At 40.0% G+C, this 18,259-nt stretch overlaps 2 protein-coding genes across 3 annotated transcripts; one reads left to right on the top strand and one right to left on the bottom strand.

Moving 5' to 3' along the window:
- The first annotated feature begins 154 nt into the window (after nt 1-154).
- On the top strand, nt 155-8,954 carry secisbp2 (SECIS binding protein 2). The gene is made up of 18 exons (XM_068721074.1): nt 155-549; nt 1,003-1,109; nt 1,220-1,397; nt 1,499-1,574; nt 1,946-2,157; nt 2,266-2,350; nt 2,439-2,530; nt 2,801-2,947; nt 3,059-3,148; nt 3,311-3,412; nt 3,507-3,636; nt 3,827-3,993; nt 4,098-4,251; nt 4,369-4,552; nt 4,715-4,935; nt 5,196-5,350; nt 5,486-5,672; nt 5,883-8,954. Exons 1-18 carry the CDS (start codon nt 541-543, stop codon nt 6,008-6,010), a joined length of 2,424 nt encoding a protein of 807 aa, XP_068577175.1. The 5' UTR covers nt 155-540; the 3' UTR covers nt 6,011-8,954.
- On the bottom strand, nt 8,935-17,547 carry prlrb (prolactin receptor b). 2 transcript variants are annotated; one of them, XM_068721075.1, is made up of 9 exons: nt 17,454-17,547; nt 16,225-16,374; nt 15,770-15,980; nt 14,785-14,954; nt 12,647-12,813; nt 11,269-11,410; nt 11,075-11,171; nt 10,908-10,977; nt 8,935-10,813 (listed from the first exon to the last, which is right to left on the bottom strand). In XM_068721075.1, the coding sequence occupies exons 2-9, from the start codon at nt 16,283-16,285 to the stop codon at nt 10,130-10,132; spliced, it is 1,602 nt and encodes a 533-aa protein (XP_068577176.1). In that variant the 5' UTR covers nt 16,286-16,374; nt 17,454-17,547; the 3' UTR covers nt 8,935-10,129. The 2 variants fall into 2 exon arrangements, with proteins under 2 accessions (XP_068577176.1, XP_068577177.1); XM_068721076.1 differs by having other exon boundaries at nt 15,848-15,980.
- Between the last annotated feature and the right edge of the window lie 712 nt (nt 17,548-18,259).

Below are 18,259 nucleotides of genomic sequence, written 5' to 3'. Positions count from 1 at the left end.
TCATATATTTCAAGATGACATATTTGGCCATAAAAAACCCAACTGAAAACAAAAATAACACCAGTTGTGCTTTAACTGTGAAATCAGAGACATACTTGACCGGAAGTACTTGGATTCTAGACTTGCCACTTGCCTTAAATGTAACGCTATCTCCTTGCTAAAATCCTATTTATTTGTGGCATAAATGTCCGTCTAAAACATGTTTCATAGTATTACAGTCGACATCGTATATGTTGATATATTGGCACAGCTTTTGGCAATTAAAAGAAACGTATTCATATTTAGTCAGCGTTGTTTGTGTACCTTTTGCCAAGTTGATTTGTTACGCAATGAGCCGGAAGATGTCGCTGTAAACATCAGCTGTCCCAGTGAGGCTCAACGACAGCTAGCTGCTATCGATCAAGTAGCTTAGCCTGGATAGCCAACAAGCTGTTGCGGTAGTTAGATATATATCTGGCACCGTCGTAACAGGGTGTTTGACAACACGCGGAAGATCGAGTGAACATGCGGACATGTGACTGCATTTAGGAAAACCTGAAGATGGATAAGGTAGTTAACGCATAATAACGTGACGGTTGTTTGTTTCTTAGCTAGCAAGCTAGCCAGTAACCATAACGTATGGACGTAACTTTTAGCTAGCTGCTGTGACCGCGTAAGTTAGCTTAGATGATACTTTGACGTTTACAGATGGTTTTACGACACCAATCGACTGTTGGTTATTAACTTTGTAAAACACAAAGTTTTTGACAGGCTACACAAAAACCTATGTAATGTTAGCTAACATAACGTTAGCTGCAAATTTTGTTTAGTTATCTGCTAAATAGTTTAGTTGTAGTAAACAGATGTTAATCGTTAGCTAACTGTACTAGAGGAAAGTCTATAATGTGGAGAAAGCGATCAAATAGTTATTAAATAAGTGTGGCAACACATGGCTTTCACTTCCAGCCAAAGGTCGTATTCCAGCAGACTGTTAATGACAGACAATCTTTACCTGTTATCTAGTCTTCTGACCGTAAACACCAGAGGAGACCTGCTGAGCCACACACAGCCACACCACCACCACCTCTGATGTTACCAAATCCACACGTGTCTGATCACAGTTTAAGAGGGTAGGAGGATGAGCACTGATTTTATTTTACTTGATTAAGTAACCATGACTTGACCTAATGGACTGACGTCAAGCCCCTTATTTGTGTGAATGTATGAACTTTTTGTGAAGGAGCACAAGGAGTTCAGGTCTGAGCCAAAAGCAGAGTACATTGAATACAAATGGAGTTCCAGCAGGAAAAGGGGGAGATGTGTCCAGGGGTCATGGGTACAGTAGCAGCCGTCGTGTTAGAGACGCCAGTGATGATTTCCTGCAGAGAGACAGGTTCACATGGGGTCCTCAAGCTAAGGTGGGTTTTTTAGTTTTTAATCTTCACAAAGATCAGATAAACTTAACTTTCTTCATGAAATTGATTTCAGTGATTTTGTTTTTTTTAATCCATCTCCACAGACATCAAAAGGCAACAGTGGCTCTCCTGCTCAAGTCAAAGTTATGGACAAGAACTCACTGGATGTACAGAAAAAAGGTAGACATCACACATGATGTGATTCATTTCCATTGTGTACAAAGTACAACATTCCCATAGCGTTATGAATATGTACTGAATATAATGTTTTGAATAAGTTAAGAGTAGAAATGGCAAAAACAAAGAAGACACCCAGACAGCACTCTTTAAATCTGCTAATTACTCTTCCATTTATAATACAACAGCCATAGTCTTTCATTCTACACTCTTAATATCTATCTATCTATCTATCTATCTATCTATCTATCTATCTATCTATCTATCTATCTATCTATATATATCACATGGCATCTTTAACTTTTTTTACTGAATGATCCCAGGCATCTCAAGAACTTACTTTAATCAGTAGAAAATGATTTGGTACCATTCAGGTTTTAGAGGTGCCAGATCTCTCCCGAACTTCTCAGGGAAGTCGAGACCAGCACAGGCAGACTCGGTCCCATTTGAAGTGAAGATGACTGATTTCCCAGAGTTGGCTGGTGGTTCGCTGGGGAAAGCGGGCGCTCTCATTCAGAAAGAGTGCTGGGGTCCAACTCCTCAACCCTCGAGCCCTCAAATGCAAACATCGGCATCTTCCTGGAAGGTGAGATCATTGAACTATCAGAAGTGTTGTTGTGTAGTTTGCAGTGAATGTTTCACTAACGTAGTTATACTCCTATATTTGGTGCTAATGTCATTTTCTGTTGAATAGTCTGTTAGGAGAGGATCTTCAACGCAAACTGACCACCAACAAATTGCCAATAACGCCGAGCCAGATGCTTCTGCTGCGTCGCCAGGTAGGTGAAAGTCCCTGTAGTCGGTCTTTTGGTGACTATAAGACAGTGTCAGCAATAATTGAGATTATATATCTCTTTTTGTGATCAGGTCAGCCGGTGGTGACTTCCTGGGCTAATGTTGCCTCTCAGCCTCCAAAGAAACCTGTCCCTAAAGAGAAGACAATCAGCGGCAATCAGCAGGTTAGATGACATTTTGTTGGATTCAGGCTCTTGGCATAACGGCTTTATTTTTACTTGAAAAGTCTTTAAAATGATTCAGGCGTTGGAAGGTATCAAAAAGTCTTAAACTTGAAGATTTGTTCTTGTATGAAAATTGTCTGTTTAGTCTATTAAAGGTGTCAGCCTCACTTGGGTAATAAAATGCAGTTGTCAGGTAAACCTCTGGGGTTTTTCCGCGGTGCCATGTTTTTAAACGTTGTTTTCTGTCCCTTCACGTTTGCGTCTCTTCAGACGGAGGAAATGGCCGCAGAGCGGGAGGAGGGAGCGCCGGGGAAAAGAAAACGCAAGAAGAAGAAGAAGAAGGCTAGAGGCGCTGGTGAAGATGCAGAGGATGAGGCAGAAGAGCCAGCAATGTATCAGGAGCTTCCAAAATTTGAGGTTAATAAAAAAAAAATTAAAAAAAGCGTCCATATTTGTATTCAATTCAACAGCAATGGTTTTTTTTGCAAGTGATGAAAGCTGATTTTTGTTGCCATGTTGTCTTCTCAGGACGAAGAGGAGTTTCCAGGCTTGACTCCTGCTCTGACTGTAACGGATAGATTGATGACGAGCAGCTATGCTGCAAAACTATGCAACGAGGTACATATCAACTTTACATTATAATTATAATACTGTGTCTGTTTCCGTTTTTGCTAAAATGCACATTACATGGGTGGAAACATTACAACCTGTCGGGTCAGGCGATTGTCTTCAACATCATGTCATTTGCAAAACCTTTTTGTTGTGTTTCTTTCCCACCAGGAAAACCAAAGAGAAGGTGTTCAGCATCAGTCCGCCGACCACACCAAGGAAAAGGCCCCTGCAGCAAAAAGTCAGCCCACAGAGGCGGCTAAGAAAGGACAGGTTTGTGTTTTTCTCGTACATTCAAATTGTGTGTTTTGATATTATCCTGGAGAAAACACTAGAGATTGTTTTTTTTGGTCTCCTGATTTACTAGAAAGCTGAAAAGGTGTCTGGGAAGAAAAGCAAAGTTCCTGTTCAGCTGGACATCGGAAACATGTTGGTCGCCCTGGAAAAGAAACAATCTCAAAAAGCAAAGCAGGACGCCAAACCAGTCATTCTCTCAGGTGGGTTGTGTTTGGCATCTTGGCCTCTGATACAAAGGCTTCCCTAGTGTCTCTCTCTTTTCTTAATAAAGATTATTTAATAATGTATTTAGGTTGGTTACGCTTGCGTTCTTAGCACAAAGCCTACTGATCCAAAACTGTATGAAAAGATGCCCCAGAATAAGTCTCTTTTTAAATGATTTATTTGCAGTTGGTGGCGGACTACCTGCCATCCAGAAGCAACCTTTAGTCCAGAAGAAGCTGCCCTGGCAGCAGGATAAAATTGCACACAATCCTCTGGACTCCACCAGCCCTCTGGTGAAGAAAGGCAAGCAGAGAGAGGTGCCCAAAGCCAAGAAACCCACTCCTCTCAAAAAGGCATGTCCACCGACTTACTCCGGAAACAAATACAGATGCACTACCATTTACTAAGAATGTATTTTCAGCGGTGCAGCCTTTGTTAGTTTACTTCTGTTTCTCAGGTCATTTTGAAAGAAAGGGAGGAGAGGAAACAAAAACGTTTGCTGGAAGAGAGAGGACTGCTGCCTGAAAATGAGTCCAAACCTGCTAACGATGCTGCAGAAGAAGAAGAAGAAGAAGAAGAAGAGGAAGAGCAGTGTGAAGCAAATGCCACAGGTCAGATCAAGCATGTGAAACAATAGAATACGTTTCAGCCATACCGTTGAGTAAGAAGATTGAGGAAATCTTTGATTATAGTTAATATTTGATCTGGGTTTTTTTGTGCTTCTGTAGCCTCAGATGAGGTTGGAAGTCCTACAGAAGAACTCGATGACCAGTCAGAGTTAAACGGCACAAACCAGCCGGTGAAAGAGGCTGATGAAGAGGCCGACAAAGACAAAATCGTAGAGCAACACACCACCTCACCTGTGCCCTGTCCAGCCAGTCGACCCAAAATCCACAGCAGAAAGTTCCGAGAGTAAGACTGTTCACTCTATTCCCACAAGTTGTACTCTTTTGCTGGTTGTGCAGAAATAAGGACACATTTAATCTCACAGAATGTAATCACTGCTTTGTTTTTCTTCTCACATTTGCGGTAACTGTATGTTGTAAAAGTATATTATATTGTTGTGCATGTCAGCTATTGCAGCCAGATGCTGAGCAAAGACGTGGATGAATGTGTGACGGCTCTGCTAAAGGAGCTGGTTCGTTTCCAGGACCGCCTGTACCAGAAGGACCCCATGAAGGCCCGCATGAAGAGGCGCATTGTGATGGGGCTCAGAGAGGTTCTGAAGCACCTCAAACTCAGGAAGGTCAAGTGTGTCGTCATCTCGCCCAACTGTGAACGCATCCAGTCCAAAGGTACCGTGTCCCCTGTGACAGTTTCACAGTGAGTTTCAAATGAATAAGTCCATTTTTGGTGTGAAAATGGCAGCTTAGTATCATATGGTCAGAAGGGAAAGAAAACATATTCTATAGCAGATTTATCCAGTTAAATGCGTACATACGCTGACCGTGACCACACTCCTTTTACAACTTTAAACCTGGGAGCAACAAGGTTGAGATGCGCACCAGGTGAAAACACAAAGTTCTTGAAAAATGTCACCTTTCACCTTTCGCAGGAGGCCTGGATGAGGCTCTTTACACCATCATCGACACTTGTCGGGAACAGGGCGTGCCGTTCGTGTTTGCCCTCTCCAGGAAAGCTTTGGGTCGCTGCGTCAACAAGGCCGTGCCCGTCAGCCTGGTGGGCATCTTCAACTACGATGGTGCACAGGTGGGAAATATGTTCAGCAGTAATGCATACTAATCCCTAACAAAACAGGTGTTTTAGACATGAGAATTAGTATTTCAATAAATATATATATATATTTTTTTAAAAGCTGAGAAGTTTGTGTTTCTCACCCCACAGGACTTCTATCATAAGATGATCGAGTTGTCGTCTGAGGCCAGGAGAGCCTATGAGGTGATGGTGTCGAGTCTGGAGCAGACGGGTCAGGCAGATGCAGTGGACACCGAGGAAAAGCTGCAGATCAGCAGCCTGGCTGAGGAAGCCGAGCCCGGTCCTGACACCACGCAGCCAGAGGAACCAGAGTACAGTAAGTTACCGCCCTGAACCCCAATATTTGTGACCCCTGCTCTTTTCAATGAATTCGGTCTCATGAGGTGAAACAAAGGGGAAGCTGTGACTTTGTGACTCGGACCAGTTCAAGTTGTAAGTAAAGATGTTGGAGCATACAGAAACAGATTTTCCCCATTGAAAATCAAGTCATGGTCAAATAATTATCTCTTTCTATTTCTTCTTCCAGTAAAAATTTGGAAGAAAATGTTGGAGAAGGATTGCAACCACAAATTTCTGAACTTTGAGGAGCAGCTGAGCTCCATGCACTTGGACAGTGTTTGTGCTGAAAACACCGATGAAGATGACAAGAGTTGACAGTGGCGAATCCCTCCGTGCCTAAACAATGAATGAACCCGCTCTCGCTGATCACCAGCTTAGCAGACACTAGAATGGACTTAATCCCACGTGCAGATAATGCAAGCTGCTCCGCTGCAGTGGGTGTCAACCTGAAGATTTGTTTTGTCAGGAAATTAATTATGTTGCTAAAGTTTACAATGAATTTTCTTATTTTTGATTGATTGAACTCAAACACACAAAAAAAGATAATTGGGCAAAGCTATGTACTTTAAGAGAGAGTGTGTGTGTGTGTGTGTGTGTGTGTGTGTGTGTGTGTGTGTGTGTGTGTGTGTGTGTGTGTGTGTGTGTGTGTGTGTGTGTGTGTGTGGGTTATAAACTGGAGAGGTTTAATCAGGACTAAACCACTCGCCTGAAGCAATCCCACAATATGAACCTTCAAGTTGTCTGTGATCAAGACTAGAGGATGTGCCGGGGTTCATGGACTGAATGTATGTCAACCAGTTATACAGTACTAACAAATTCTCAGTAAACCAATATGGTGCGTTTTGTTTTTATCTAATCAATTCAGTTAAGTTTAAAGTATGTAATGTTTCCCCCCAAACGTCCCCAGAAACATGGCAATTACTCTACTTTGGTCAGCGCCGATATGGGCTTCAAAAAAAGGGCCAATAGCATTTTAAGTTTGTAAAAGTATGGTTGCAGATCACCCATTTGTAAAACCGTTCAAGTTTTTGGTTTTAGAAAAAAATGTGAGAATCTCAAAGTTGCCACACTGTGCATCAGAGCCAAAATACTTGAAGTGTGTGCGTTTGTGTCCCAAAACAGTATATACTCTATATTATCTTTATTTAGTTTGTATACAAGAACAACATTCTAAACCAATTTACACTAACAAGAAATTATAAAATACTTGCCATCTGGTGTCAATCAAAAAGTAACTTTTAAAAATGCCACTATTTCAATTTTACGTATCTTTTTTTTTTTTGCACCCAATTGTATTGTTGGAGAACTGGAATGTGTCTGGATTTGTGACTCGGTGTGGGAAGTCTGAGCACTGAGTTTCACACAGGTTTCTTTTTCAGTGATTGTGTAACCTTACCGTTGATACAATTTGAGACCAAATTGAATTCACATTCACTACCTGTTCTTCACACATTTACAAAGGGTGATAGAAGCTCAACATCCGTACGTCTTAAACCCCTCGGCCACCATGACACACACACACACACACACACACACACACACACACACACACACACACACACACACACACACACACACACACACACACACACACACACACACACACACACACACACACACACACACACACGTGTTGAGTTTAGAGTTGAAAAAGTTTTTCATTTGTGATCCTGATTGCACTACATAGTACAGCCTGTGTTTTTTTTTTTTTTTGAGACTACCAAAGTACTAAACATGTAATGTAGTACTCCCTGTGATTGGTGTAAATGGTAGCGTTTGATTTTCTTTTAATAGGAAAAAGAGCAAAATAATGTTAACAGACATTAGCTGCTGTTTACTTGACTTAGTTAAAAAGCTGTTTAGTGATTTTTATTTTTGTTTTTGTTGATCCACATAGTGCGGAATAAGTCACTATACTATAAAATAGTATAATGATGAAAACATATTACAGTAATCTGAAGTGCTAGGTGGCAATATGCATCAAGAAAAGCAATAAATTACAATTTGAAACGGACAAAATGAATCCGATCTCAGAGGACTGAGATGAAGTTTGTAGAGGAGGGAGGACATGATTGTGAGGATCATATGAAGATCATACGTTCTAGTGAATCTTATTGTTTTTATAGGTTTGGGTTAATGCAAGGCGGACCTACTAACGCGCTAAAGTCTCGGTACAGTTCTCCAGGAAGCAGGACGAGGACGGTCGTTAGGAAGTTGACGAGTCATTTTGACATGTTACGCCAGGAGAAGCACACGTGTAACTAACGGCATCAATTATGTCCTGCTATTCAAAAAGTCTCTACACAGTCTTACATTTCATATGAATCTTACAGCCAAGCTTTGGACATTTTGGGGAATGTGCCCATCCGTGTTCCGGTTGAGGGTTTGATGAGGAGATGATACCGCTCTCATATCGCTGACGTCGAATACAGCCAGCAGCTGGTTAGCTTAGCATAATACTTGAATGTCATTATTATATGTCATTTGTTTTATCAGAGCAAAACAACTATTTGTTGGTTTGTGGGGTGTTTATGTGCTAGAGTATTTCGGGGCTGCAAGTAAAATGGTGAATTGTGTTTTTTTTAATTTTTCTCTTCGGATCGAACAAATGAGATATTACTTGTTAATTAGCTAGCTTTAGGTCGTCATCATAAAGGAATGTGACAGGTATCAATTTTCTCATCTAATTCGCCACCAATAAGTGAATCAGCATATTTCCCCAAACATCAAACTGTTTCCTTCAATGCTTCAATACATTCTGTGGTAATGAGAGACCAAACTGTGAAATAATAGGAATTTAAAAATGCATGACGATTTGAAACAAAGGAAGTAAGATGAAAACTATATCTATAGATATATAGATCTATATCTATAGATATAGATCTATATCTATAGATACACTTCCTGATTTATCTGTTTTATAAATCCTTGAATATAAACTCTGAATGTAAGATGGACTGTAGGCTGTATTTCCTGGGCGAACAAAGGTTCAGTGGTTGCATGTTAAATAGCAAAGTAAAATCAGAGGACAATTTGGAGTTGATTCATTTTCTTCTTCAAGCAAAATATCAATGTAGAGTGTCCTCTTCATCAAGAGGACACATGCAGTGTTTACTTCAAGTGAATTTGGGTCATTAATAAACAACGAACAATGAAGCAAGATATAGATTGTTTTTGGTAATTGTAAATGATTTAACATTTTGTCAATAGATATTACAGACAATTGAATTTTCACCTGAATAAAGAATCTTGGAAACTATTTGAAGTTTTATCTGAAAGTTACTGAAAACATTTAGTTTATTTAGGTGAAAGAACAGAAGAGGCACCTTTCATGAGATCACTTTTAAAACTATAGTTCACAGATAGACCAGAAATGCATGTTTAATGTTAATAATCCAGGGTTTAAACTGCACTAATCAAAGGGCCATTCAACACCAGACACAGTGCTTAATTCAATGTGCAAACATTGCACATTGTATTAACATTTGACGTGTGTTGAATTTCAAGTCAATCGGACATACAGGGTGAGGAGGAAGTTAAAATCAGCTCTAGGGGGCGCTATAGAGCCATTCTTTCATACCTAAATGCGAGACCCCTAAAGTATAAAAATTGTTTTTGAGCACGATAGAGCCCCCAAAAAGCCAATAAATGTGGCAGAAGAAGAAGAAACGCTACAGCTTCAACAGGGCCTTCGCTGGCCTGACATGGGCCTCAATCGTTTCATTAATCTCTTGTTAATCTCCACAAATCCAATGCAAGAAGAACAAAACCAACACATTAAATTGATCCCGCTAACGAGAATCCTGCTAACGCTTACTCCTCAGTGCTGTAAAGCTCCACTGTTGGCAAACAAAACCCAAGCGGAGACTTGAGAGTTAATGTTTAGCACTAGACGGTGTAATGTTTACCCTGTTAGCATGCTAACATTTGTGAATTGGTAAAAAACATACAGCTGAGGCTGATGGGAACGTCAATTTAACTCAAAACCAACTAGAACTACCGCCTCGCAATTGTACGCCTCTGCGTACCGGACATGGTGCGGTCTACATCCATACTTGTCCTAAATGTCTGTCCAAAAAAACATCATTTTATTATGTGTGAAAATGTCACCGGCATATGAAATTCTCGCGTTATGGCACAATACGCGAGGTCACAGTGACCGTCGAACACCAAATTCTAATCCGTTCAATCGTGAGTGCAAGTAGACGTTTGTGCCAAATTTGAAGAAACACACTCAAGGCGTTCCTGAGATATCGCGTTCACAACAATGGACCGTACAGACGGAGGGACAACCCGGAAATATGATGCCGCCGGCGCAGAGGCATAAAAACGTCAACCTCATGGTAGTGGCAGAGGAAAAGTCACAGGATCACCAAAGTCATTCCGATTCATCCTACGGAGAACATGAATGTCTGTACTAAATATCATAGCAATTCATCCAATATGTGATGATGGATGGACGGTATCTACATATCCGCTTTCGATGAGTTCTGTGCACGTATTCGGTTTTCTTGTCTTCTGAAGGGCCCAGTCCGTGTAATGGCGTTCCTTCTCTCTACTCGAAGTGTCAACTGACGCGTGTTGCGTCTGCAGGACGACCGTGTTGTCACTGTCCACCTCCTTCACCCTGCTGTAGTCCTCCGGCATGTTCTCTTGCATCTGAACGTCAATGTAGCCAGAGCTCTGAAATGGGCCGTTTTCGTTCTCATAGATGAGAACACTGTCACCATTCACCTCTTTCACTCTGCTGTAGTTCACCTGTTCCACATCCGCCACCTGTATGTTTTCCACGTGTCTCTCAATATCCACATAACCGCTGTTTGTGAAGGGTTTGACGGCGTTATCGCCTTCAAAGCTATCCATTTCATTATTTATTTTCTCAGCCTTTTCCCACTTATTTTGGCATGGTGTTGTCTCCTCATAACAGATTTTTTCCAAGTCTAATTTGAAGCCAGCGGGAATAATGAAGCTTTTCTTCCTTTTTTGGGATTTGGAGGGAAGCCCATCGTCATTTTCAGTCACAATGAGGTACTCCTCCATTTGGTCCTTCCAGGCCCCGATAAGAGGAAAGCTCTGGTTGACCATCAGGGCATTGTTGACGTCTTCAGATCCCCCTCTCTGGAAGTTAGTTAATTAAATTATGACCTGACCGCTATCAAGTCCAAAGCAACATTTTGGATATGTTGGAAAAACACAGCAGATTCAGCGTTACCTGGAGAAGCTGACCGTCGACACCTCTTATCTTTGGACCAGGAACAGGGGGCAGAACACACTGCTTCACACTGGAGATCAAAAGACAGTGAATCATGAGTCAAACTATCCTCATCATCTTGACTTTAAATAAGGAGTTATGGATATTTTTTTGCGGGATATACGTACGATTTCCTCTTCATTACCAAGATACACACTGCTGTTACAAATGGAATTGCAGAGAGGATATAAACCATTATCCAAAATGGTCTCTCATTCTGATGATCTAAATAAAAAAAAGTGAAGTTTCCAGTGATTATTAGTACTCGTTGCTACCTAGTCAGAAAGCTAAAGATCTTCTGCAACAAGCGTCTGAGACTCACAGTTGGGGATTTTCACACAGGTAAAGTTGCTCCACTCACTCCAGGAGCCGTGGTCCAGTCTGCAGCGCACCTGAACCGTGTACACCACCCCAGGACTGGTGCTGTACAGGCTGAAATGAGTTTGTGTACCTGACGTGTACACCTAAAGAAAAACACAAAAACCACGTTGACCTCTTACCCAGATTAGGATCACATTTGGGTCAAACAGTAGTTGCAAAATACATTTCTTTTACCTGAATTACGGTACACCGATTTACTGATATCTGATTTTTTTTTTTTACTGACCGGATGAGAGAACTGAACTGAGAATTTGATTCACCTAAAAATCTATTCCACTGTTAGGCCACTATGTAGAATTAGGATGTCTGCAATCCATACCAAAGCGAGATTTCTCTCCATTCCCTATCTTAGCCTATTAAGGTCCAAAAGGCCTTAAGGCTATGAGAGCCCTCATCTTTGAAACACTCTGCTAAGTCCTCTCGTGAGTCTTATGATTTTTATAGATTAGTATTATTATTTTAATATTGTACTTAATTATTTTTCGTAACTCCCAGTTTGTTAAAAGCCAGTTTTTCATTTTGTGTGTTTTATTTCTACAAGAAAATAAAGTAAAAGAACCAAATTCTCACCCACCACTCTTTGCTCTTTGATTGTATTTTTTTGGTAATTGTCAATACAAAGATACAGTATGCACATGATTTTTTTTTAGCATTTATGCAAATGTGTGTTTAAAAAAAACACATTAAAATTGGCCTTTTGACAGGCAATTTGACGTTGGTCGTCACAAAGTCAGTCACGTCATCTTATGGGATTTGACAGGTGATTATAACGAAAAACATAGACCTATGTTACTGTTTAACCGATGTAAAAAATAAAATAATAATTTCTTTGATTATTGATTAATCTGACAGATTTCTTTTCCTGACTGATCATTTGCTTCATAAAATTAAAAAATGACATCACAACTTCTCTGAGCCCAAGGATGAACGGTCCAAAATTGAAAGATATTCAATTTACTATCATAGAGGACTTGGAAAAACAGCAAATATAATAATAATAAATAATAATATTAATAATAACTATTGAAAATGGACTCATTCAATTCATCAACGAATAGTTTCAGCTCTAAAACAAACTTATAACAGGTTTAGAAAACATTTATATCATGGATTTAATTATTAATAAAAGACCTGTCGATCCAGTATTTTACATTTTTATTTAATTTCATTTATATGAACATCACAGACCTTTTACAGGTACTTGCTGTTCTGTCCTGAATAACAGTCATTCAATGAGAACAAGGGTAAAAACAAAGCTGTAATGCTTGACCCGATTGTGGAACATAATGTTTATGTTTTATACAACATTTCAAACTCACCGTCCACTTGTTGCTGTTGTCTTGTCGGACTCTTACTTCATATTTCAAAGTGACCCAGCCGGACTTGGTGTCGGTGTTAGAGGGAGGCTCCCATCTGACGTGAAGGTATGGACTGTCCTCTCGCTCCTCCACCAGCAGCGTCACATTCTCAAGAGCATCGGGCTTCACTGTCGACACAGAACAACACACTGAGTCCAGAGCCATGCTAGCATCAGCATGCTGATATGCTCACACTGACAATGCTTACATGTTGATGTTTAACAGGTATAATGTTTATCATTTTCACCATCTTTGTTTAGTATAATGTCATAAGTTTGATATCTGACTGTCATAAACCAAAGTATTGGACAAATGAAAAATTTGACCTGATGACGGCAACAGCCGAAAAGTCAGGGGATCACCAAAGTGATTACAATTCTGTCATAGCAATCCGTCACGCGGGGGCTCGTGCAGTAGATCCTGGGCCCTGAAGTCTCTTTACAGGGTTACTGTAAGGCTACTGTAAGTACAGTACATGATGATTACATGCACAACTGCCTGCATAACCAAACAAAAGCTGTGAAACTTGATCCGAGGCTGTACACAAGTTTTACACAGGGCACAAACCAGTTCCGCCTCATTCTGTTCAGGTTTTAATTTGTGCATCGTGTCCGCCACTCGGTACTTTTCCACTACTTCCTGAACTCTAGAAGGCTGCACAGACAATACAACTGTGCCAATCATTAGCTGAATCAATACAGCAGGGGTATTCAATTAAAATTCCAAAAGGTCCAGAAAATCTCCTCGTGCAAAGGTCCAGAACATTAAAACAATATCTAACTTGTGCTATATATATATATATATATATATTCAAAAAGTCTAGTAGTAGTAACGTCTCTGTGTAGTCAATAACTGTTAAATCAAATAAAGAAAGTACACATCAATTATATTTTAACAATTTTCAAATTGAACTGGATGGATTATAAATACAATGGTGCATAGTTACGATATCATTTCACCTCAAGTTGATAGCAGACCACCTCAAGGTGTTTGCTCATGCATGGGATTTTGAAGGGCTTTAATTTGAAATGCTAATCATCACGGTCTCTGAACATATGGGACACACTGGTTTTAAACTGTCCGTGGGAAGAATTAACCTAGAAGAGTCTGTTCATTGTTGGTTAAAGACTCTGGTCTCTCTGAACACTTTCCTCTCTTTGGAGAACGTCATGTGAAACAACTTCTCTGACTCACGTAATTATTCTCCTTCCCTTCGTTCTCTTTCCTCGTCTCAGCCCCGTGTGTCTACATCTCACTGGAGTCAGGAAACGTGTCAGAATACCCATATTTGATTGGCTGAGCTGCATCACGTGATGTGATGTACAACGCATGTAATTGGTCGGTTTGTTTCCTGGACCACTGAGCGAGTGCCGTAAAGGCTAGAAAAGCTGCGCCGGTTAAAATATAGGCGCTCCGTCAAAATGTAATAATTCTCAATTATCCATCGGTTTTAGGTCCAGGCCGTCTTCTACTCTAATTAATACACATATTAAGGGGTTGTCAATAGTTCAAAGTGCATCACTCCTAATGTGACACAAAAACACTTTTGAGCAAAGCAGATTAAGTCATTCTTTATTACTAGTGGTAATTTGTAGAGAGATGTTTTAAATTCTGAATTAGTGAGTCATTTTGAGTCATTTGATCAGTGTATTCACTGTGGTTCAATGTTGTAAAACAACGATCCATGATAAAGTCAAAGGGAAATCATTACTTCTTTAGACATTGTACATTAAGTAGTATAGTACATAGCTAAACCCACAGGGATTATATTCTACATTTTCCACCAAAACCCATAAAAAAACCCCATAAAAGACATTTAGAGGATAATGACAAAAGTTTGCTTTAATTCTCCCTCAGTAACTGTCTTTGCTATTCTTCATTTTTTTCCTCACATTTTTTTCTTCATTGCCTTAATTTGAATAAAGATTAAACTGTGTTATTTAAATCTTTATTTTACTTTTATTTTAGATTTTTTTTCTCTACATCTGTGTCAGTGAAGAGGAATCAGAACTCAGTATCTCTCTCCTAAAGTTTGAGTCATTCAACTCAATTAAATCCTTTTTTTTGGAGGGGGGGGGGGGGGCGACGACACAATTTACCAATTTCCATCACGTCCATCTTAAAGGGCTCTGAAGTGGCATTCCCGAGTGCGTTGGAAGCCATCACCGTCAGGTAGTAGTCGACCCAGATGGAGGTGTGTTCCTTATCGAAGAAACAGGAGTTCCTTCCTGCCGACCGATAGTCCGGACACTCGGACGTTCCCTCTAACCTGTATGGAGACAAAACAAGACCTTTGCTGACCAGCAAACACTGCTCAGGGCATTTTGTTCCGTGCATATCGGACAAAGTCAGCATTGTAAAACTGTGCTGTGGGCAGTAAACACATGTTGACATACAATAAACAAGCACAGGGCTGGAATGATAATGACAAAAGACTCAAGTGTGTGATGTCCACATAGTTTCCTCACTGACCACTGCAACATGAAAACAAATGTCATAATCGAACTTTACATTTAATGTAAATGCTCTGTGAGGTCATACTTATAGGCATAGATGAATATTGACAGCAGCTTGCTAGCATGCTCACAATTAAAACGCTAACATGCCGATGATCAGCACTAAACGGAGCTGAGGCTGATGGGAATGTCATTAGTTTTGCAGGTATTTGGGCATAAACCAAAGAATTAGTAAAAATCAATGGCCGGGTAAAGGGAATCGCCAGTCATGATTCATCCTCTGGGGACCTTGACTGTGTGCACAATGTTGATGGCAATCCATCCAGTCCTGTCAAGATATTTCAGAGTGAACCAAAGTTGGACGACCCAACTGACGCTGCCGATCCTAGAACTGTTGGTCATAAATTCAGTTTTGGTATTTTTTCCCCCAGGCCACTGCAAGCAACAGGTCACACAGGTGAAGCGTTTCAAGTCTGCTGCTTTTCTTGCACAGCAACAATGATTTGCGCTCAGATTACCGAGCAGAAGTGCGAGTCGGTGTTTTTCCACTCACTCGTATACAATATTACATAACCGATAACTCAACAACAGAAGCCGTGTCATTCCCTTCTTTCTCGCTCTCACTCACCCTTCGTGCATCTCTACTGTGACCTGTTTGAATAAAAGCAAAAAGAAAAGAAATTCCCAAAATGAAAGTTGAAAACACCTTTCTCTCTCGTAGTACAGACGGTGTGTGGTGGGCAGCCCTCCATCGGAGCCTGGCTCCCACCAGCAGGTAAAAGTCTCCTTCTCAGGGGACCTGCAGCCGAGCAGCACTGGTTTCCCTGGTGGAGCCATGCCTAGCAACACATGTGACGAACAATCATCAGCTCCTAATCCCCAATTTAGTGCTAATATAATACAAAAAATAAACGTTGGGAGGATTTAAACAACAACTTGAACCTTAACTTTGATGGTAACGCTACACTTGATAGATTGTTTTGTTTTTAACTGCCCGGGTTTTGAAATATGTGTATCTAAAATTTCTATAAAACCAAAACTATCTGCAATTCTAGGTTTATTAGTTTATTTATTTCAACTTACTGTTGGACTCCACAGCTGCAGACAGCAGCAAGAGCAAAGCCACCCCAAGATCTCTCCTCATCCCGGGACTGTCTGTCTGTCACACTGTGTGGCGCGTCGTCCCCAGCTTGTGGTTAATGAGGTAATAGAAAGTGCGTGTCTTGTTTTCACCTAAAACAAGGAGATATGAAGGGAAAACAGAGAGCACAACCAATACATGTTGTAGCCGACAAATAGATGGGTTAAAGAAGTTAAAAACGTACAAAGACTGATCAAAGGTGAGGCTGATTCCAACAGGAAACATAAACTATAAAAAAAGATTTGGCTATCTTGTGGTATTAACAAACTTTGTATCTTCAGTTCAGAAATATAAGTCAGTCCTAAATGTTCATTGCCAGAGATAAATACTTTTGAAAAAAAAAAACCTCCTCTCCCTCACTATTGTTGCTCTCTGAAATCACCCAATTAAACTTTAGGTCAATGTTATGTGCTTCCTTATCCCAAGGAGCTCATGTTAATTCAGATCCACTGACTCTGATAAAGATCACTTTATACACACACACACACACACACACACACACACACACACACACACACACACTTTGGAAACTCTTTTCCAGCCTGGAATTTACAGGATGCCACAAAGAAGGTTCCACTTTTTCACTGTTTTCCCTTCTTGTTTTTTTTTTTTTACAATATCCTCAGTGTGATACTGCGACACCTTTTTTTATGACAAGTTGCAACATGGTCGCTTGAGCAAGGCCGGATCTAGATGAGGCTAATTTCTCAATTCTGACAGGTGAAAAAAGCAGAACTTGAAGCTAAAACCAATACCCAAAGCTAAATATTCAGCTTTGCATTCAGCGTAAGCAGTGTCTGGGGTAATACTAGTTCATATTTACTTTAATATTATTTAACGTTATATTTGCAGATGACATGTTTTTATTCTCACTGAAACCCGTAACTTGCAGCCATTCTTACAATGAACTAATCACACTAATCTAAATACAATACAATATCTTATGAAACGGCAAATCCTACAGCATTATGATCTGTACCAAAAACAGACACATGCTGAGATTACAAGTAATTACATCATTACAAGTTTTTTTTTCATTTTATTGCACTCCTATGTGATCATGTTGTGTCTAGTCCTTAGACCTAATTCCCGAGCATACTCACAATAAAACTAGTTAAATTACAAACTGCTAAACATAAATGAAGGTTATTACAGCTCTGGTCTCACTCACCTAACAAGGACGGGTGTTGACTCTCGCTACATGTATCCTCAGAAGGTAGCTGAGGACGTGGTCCTCTTCATTCATCGTATGAACACAGGTGAGTCCGACGCGATGTGACGCTACCTGAGGAAGCGAGCGGTCCTCTGAGTTACGAAGGGGAGGGGTTCGTGTCGTCACGACTTGCCCACTTGAGGACAGCCAAAGATCGCAGCCGCATCGAGATGTCTCACTTTTGACATTACAAACAATCTTACTTATCTCTTCTTATCCTTGAATTGGCAGTCCTTTTAACCATCGAGTTTTTATTTGTTTATTTATACCAACGTGCTGTTGTTTTGTGAAGAATAAGTTGCTCTTAAGTTTTCTTTTGTTTGTCTTCCTTTAAACTAAAACCACTGATATTAGAATAGCGAACGCTCTCTGTATTTTTTTAAAGGAAATTAAAGACGTATCTTTTGTATCTGGCTTTAAATTTGCAGTAATGTTATAGCCTTTGTTTTTAAGATTTAATCTTTTTTTAACATTATTTTTTAGCATTAATCTTAATCTACTGACTTTAATATTTGTTATTGTTAATCTTGCAAAATTGTACTTATTGTTGTTTATTTCTTGTTTTTTTCTATTTGAAATTTCTATTTGTTTATCCTAAAACATGGGGACCACTACCCAGAATGCAATGCGCCAAGACGTCATTGTCTACTGTTATTTATTTGAATAAGTTTTCCCTCATCTGAACATTGTTTAAAGTATTGAAAGAATGTAAACATGTTAATGGTGACATGTATCTTACACTTTGAATTCTCAACATGAAGGTT

The sequence above is a fragment of the Cebidichthys violaceus genome, unplaced genomic scaffold, assembly GCF_023349555.1.
Source record: "Cebidichthys violaceus isolate CVI_PGR_0920_01 unplaced genomic scaffold, fCebVio1.0.p SCAF_26, whole genome shotgun sequence".
In the NCBI taxonomy this organism is placed as follows: Eukaryota; Metazoa; Chordata; class Actinopteri; order Perciformes; family Stichaeidae; genus Cebidichthys; species Cebidichthys violaceus.
The sequence above is the reverse complement of the archived record's forward strand: the minus strand, read 5'-3'. Positions and strand labels throughout refer to the sequence as shown.

Coding starts and splice junctions, on each gene's coding strand:
- secisbp2 (XM_068721074.1), top strand. Junction 3,413..3,506: donor AGGCGGCTAAGAAAGGACAG/GTTTGTGTTTTT, acceptor CTGATTTACTAG/AAAGCTGAAAAGGTGTCTGG. Junction 4,553..4,714: donor CACAGCAGAAAGTTCCGAGA/GTAAGACTGTTC, acceptor TGTGCATGTCAG/CTATTGCAGCCAGATGCTGA.
- prlrb (XM_068721075.1), bottom strand. CDS start 16,285: ATGAGGAGAGATCTTGGGGTGGCTTTGCTCTTGCTGCTGTCTGCAGCT. Junction 14,955..15,769: donor ACAGTAGAGATGCACGAAGG/GTGAGTGAGAGC, acceptor GTCTCCATACAG/GTTAGAGGGAACGTCCGAGT. Junction 12,814..14,784: donor GATGGACGTGATGGAAATTG/GTAAATTGTGTC, acceptor CTGTGTCGACAG/TGAAGCCCGATGCTCTTGAG.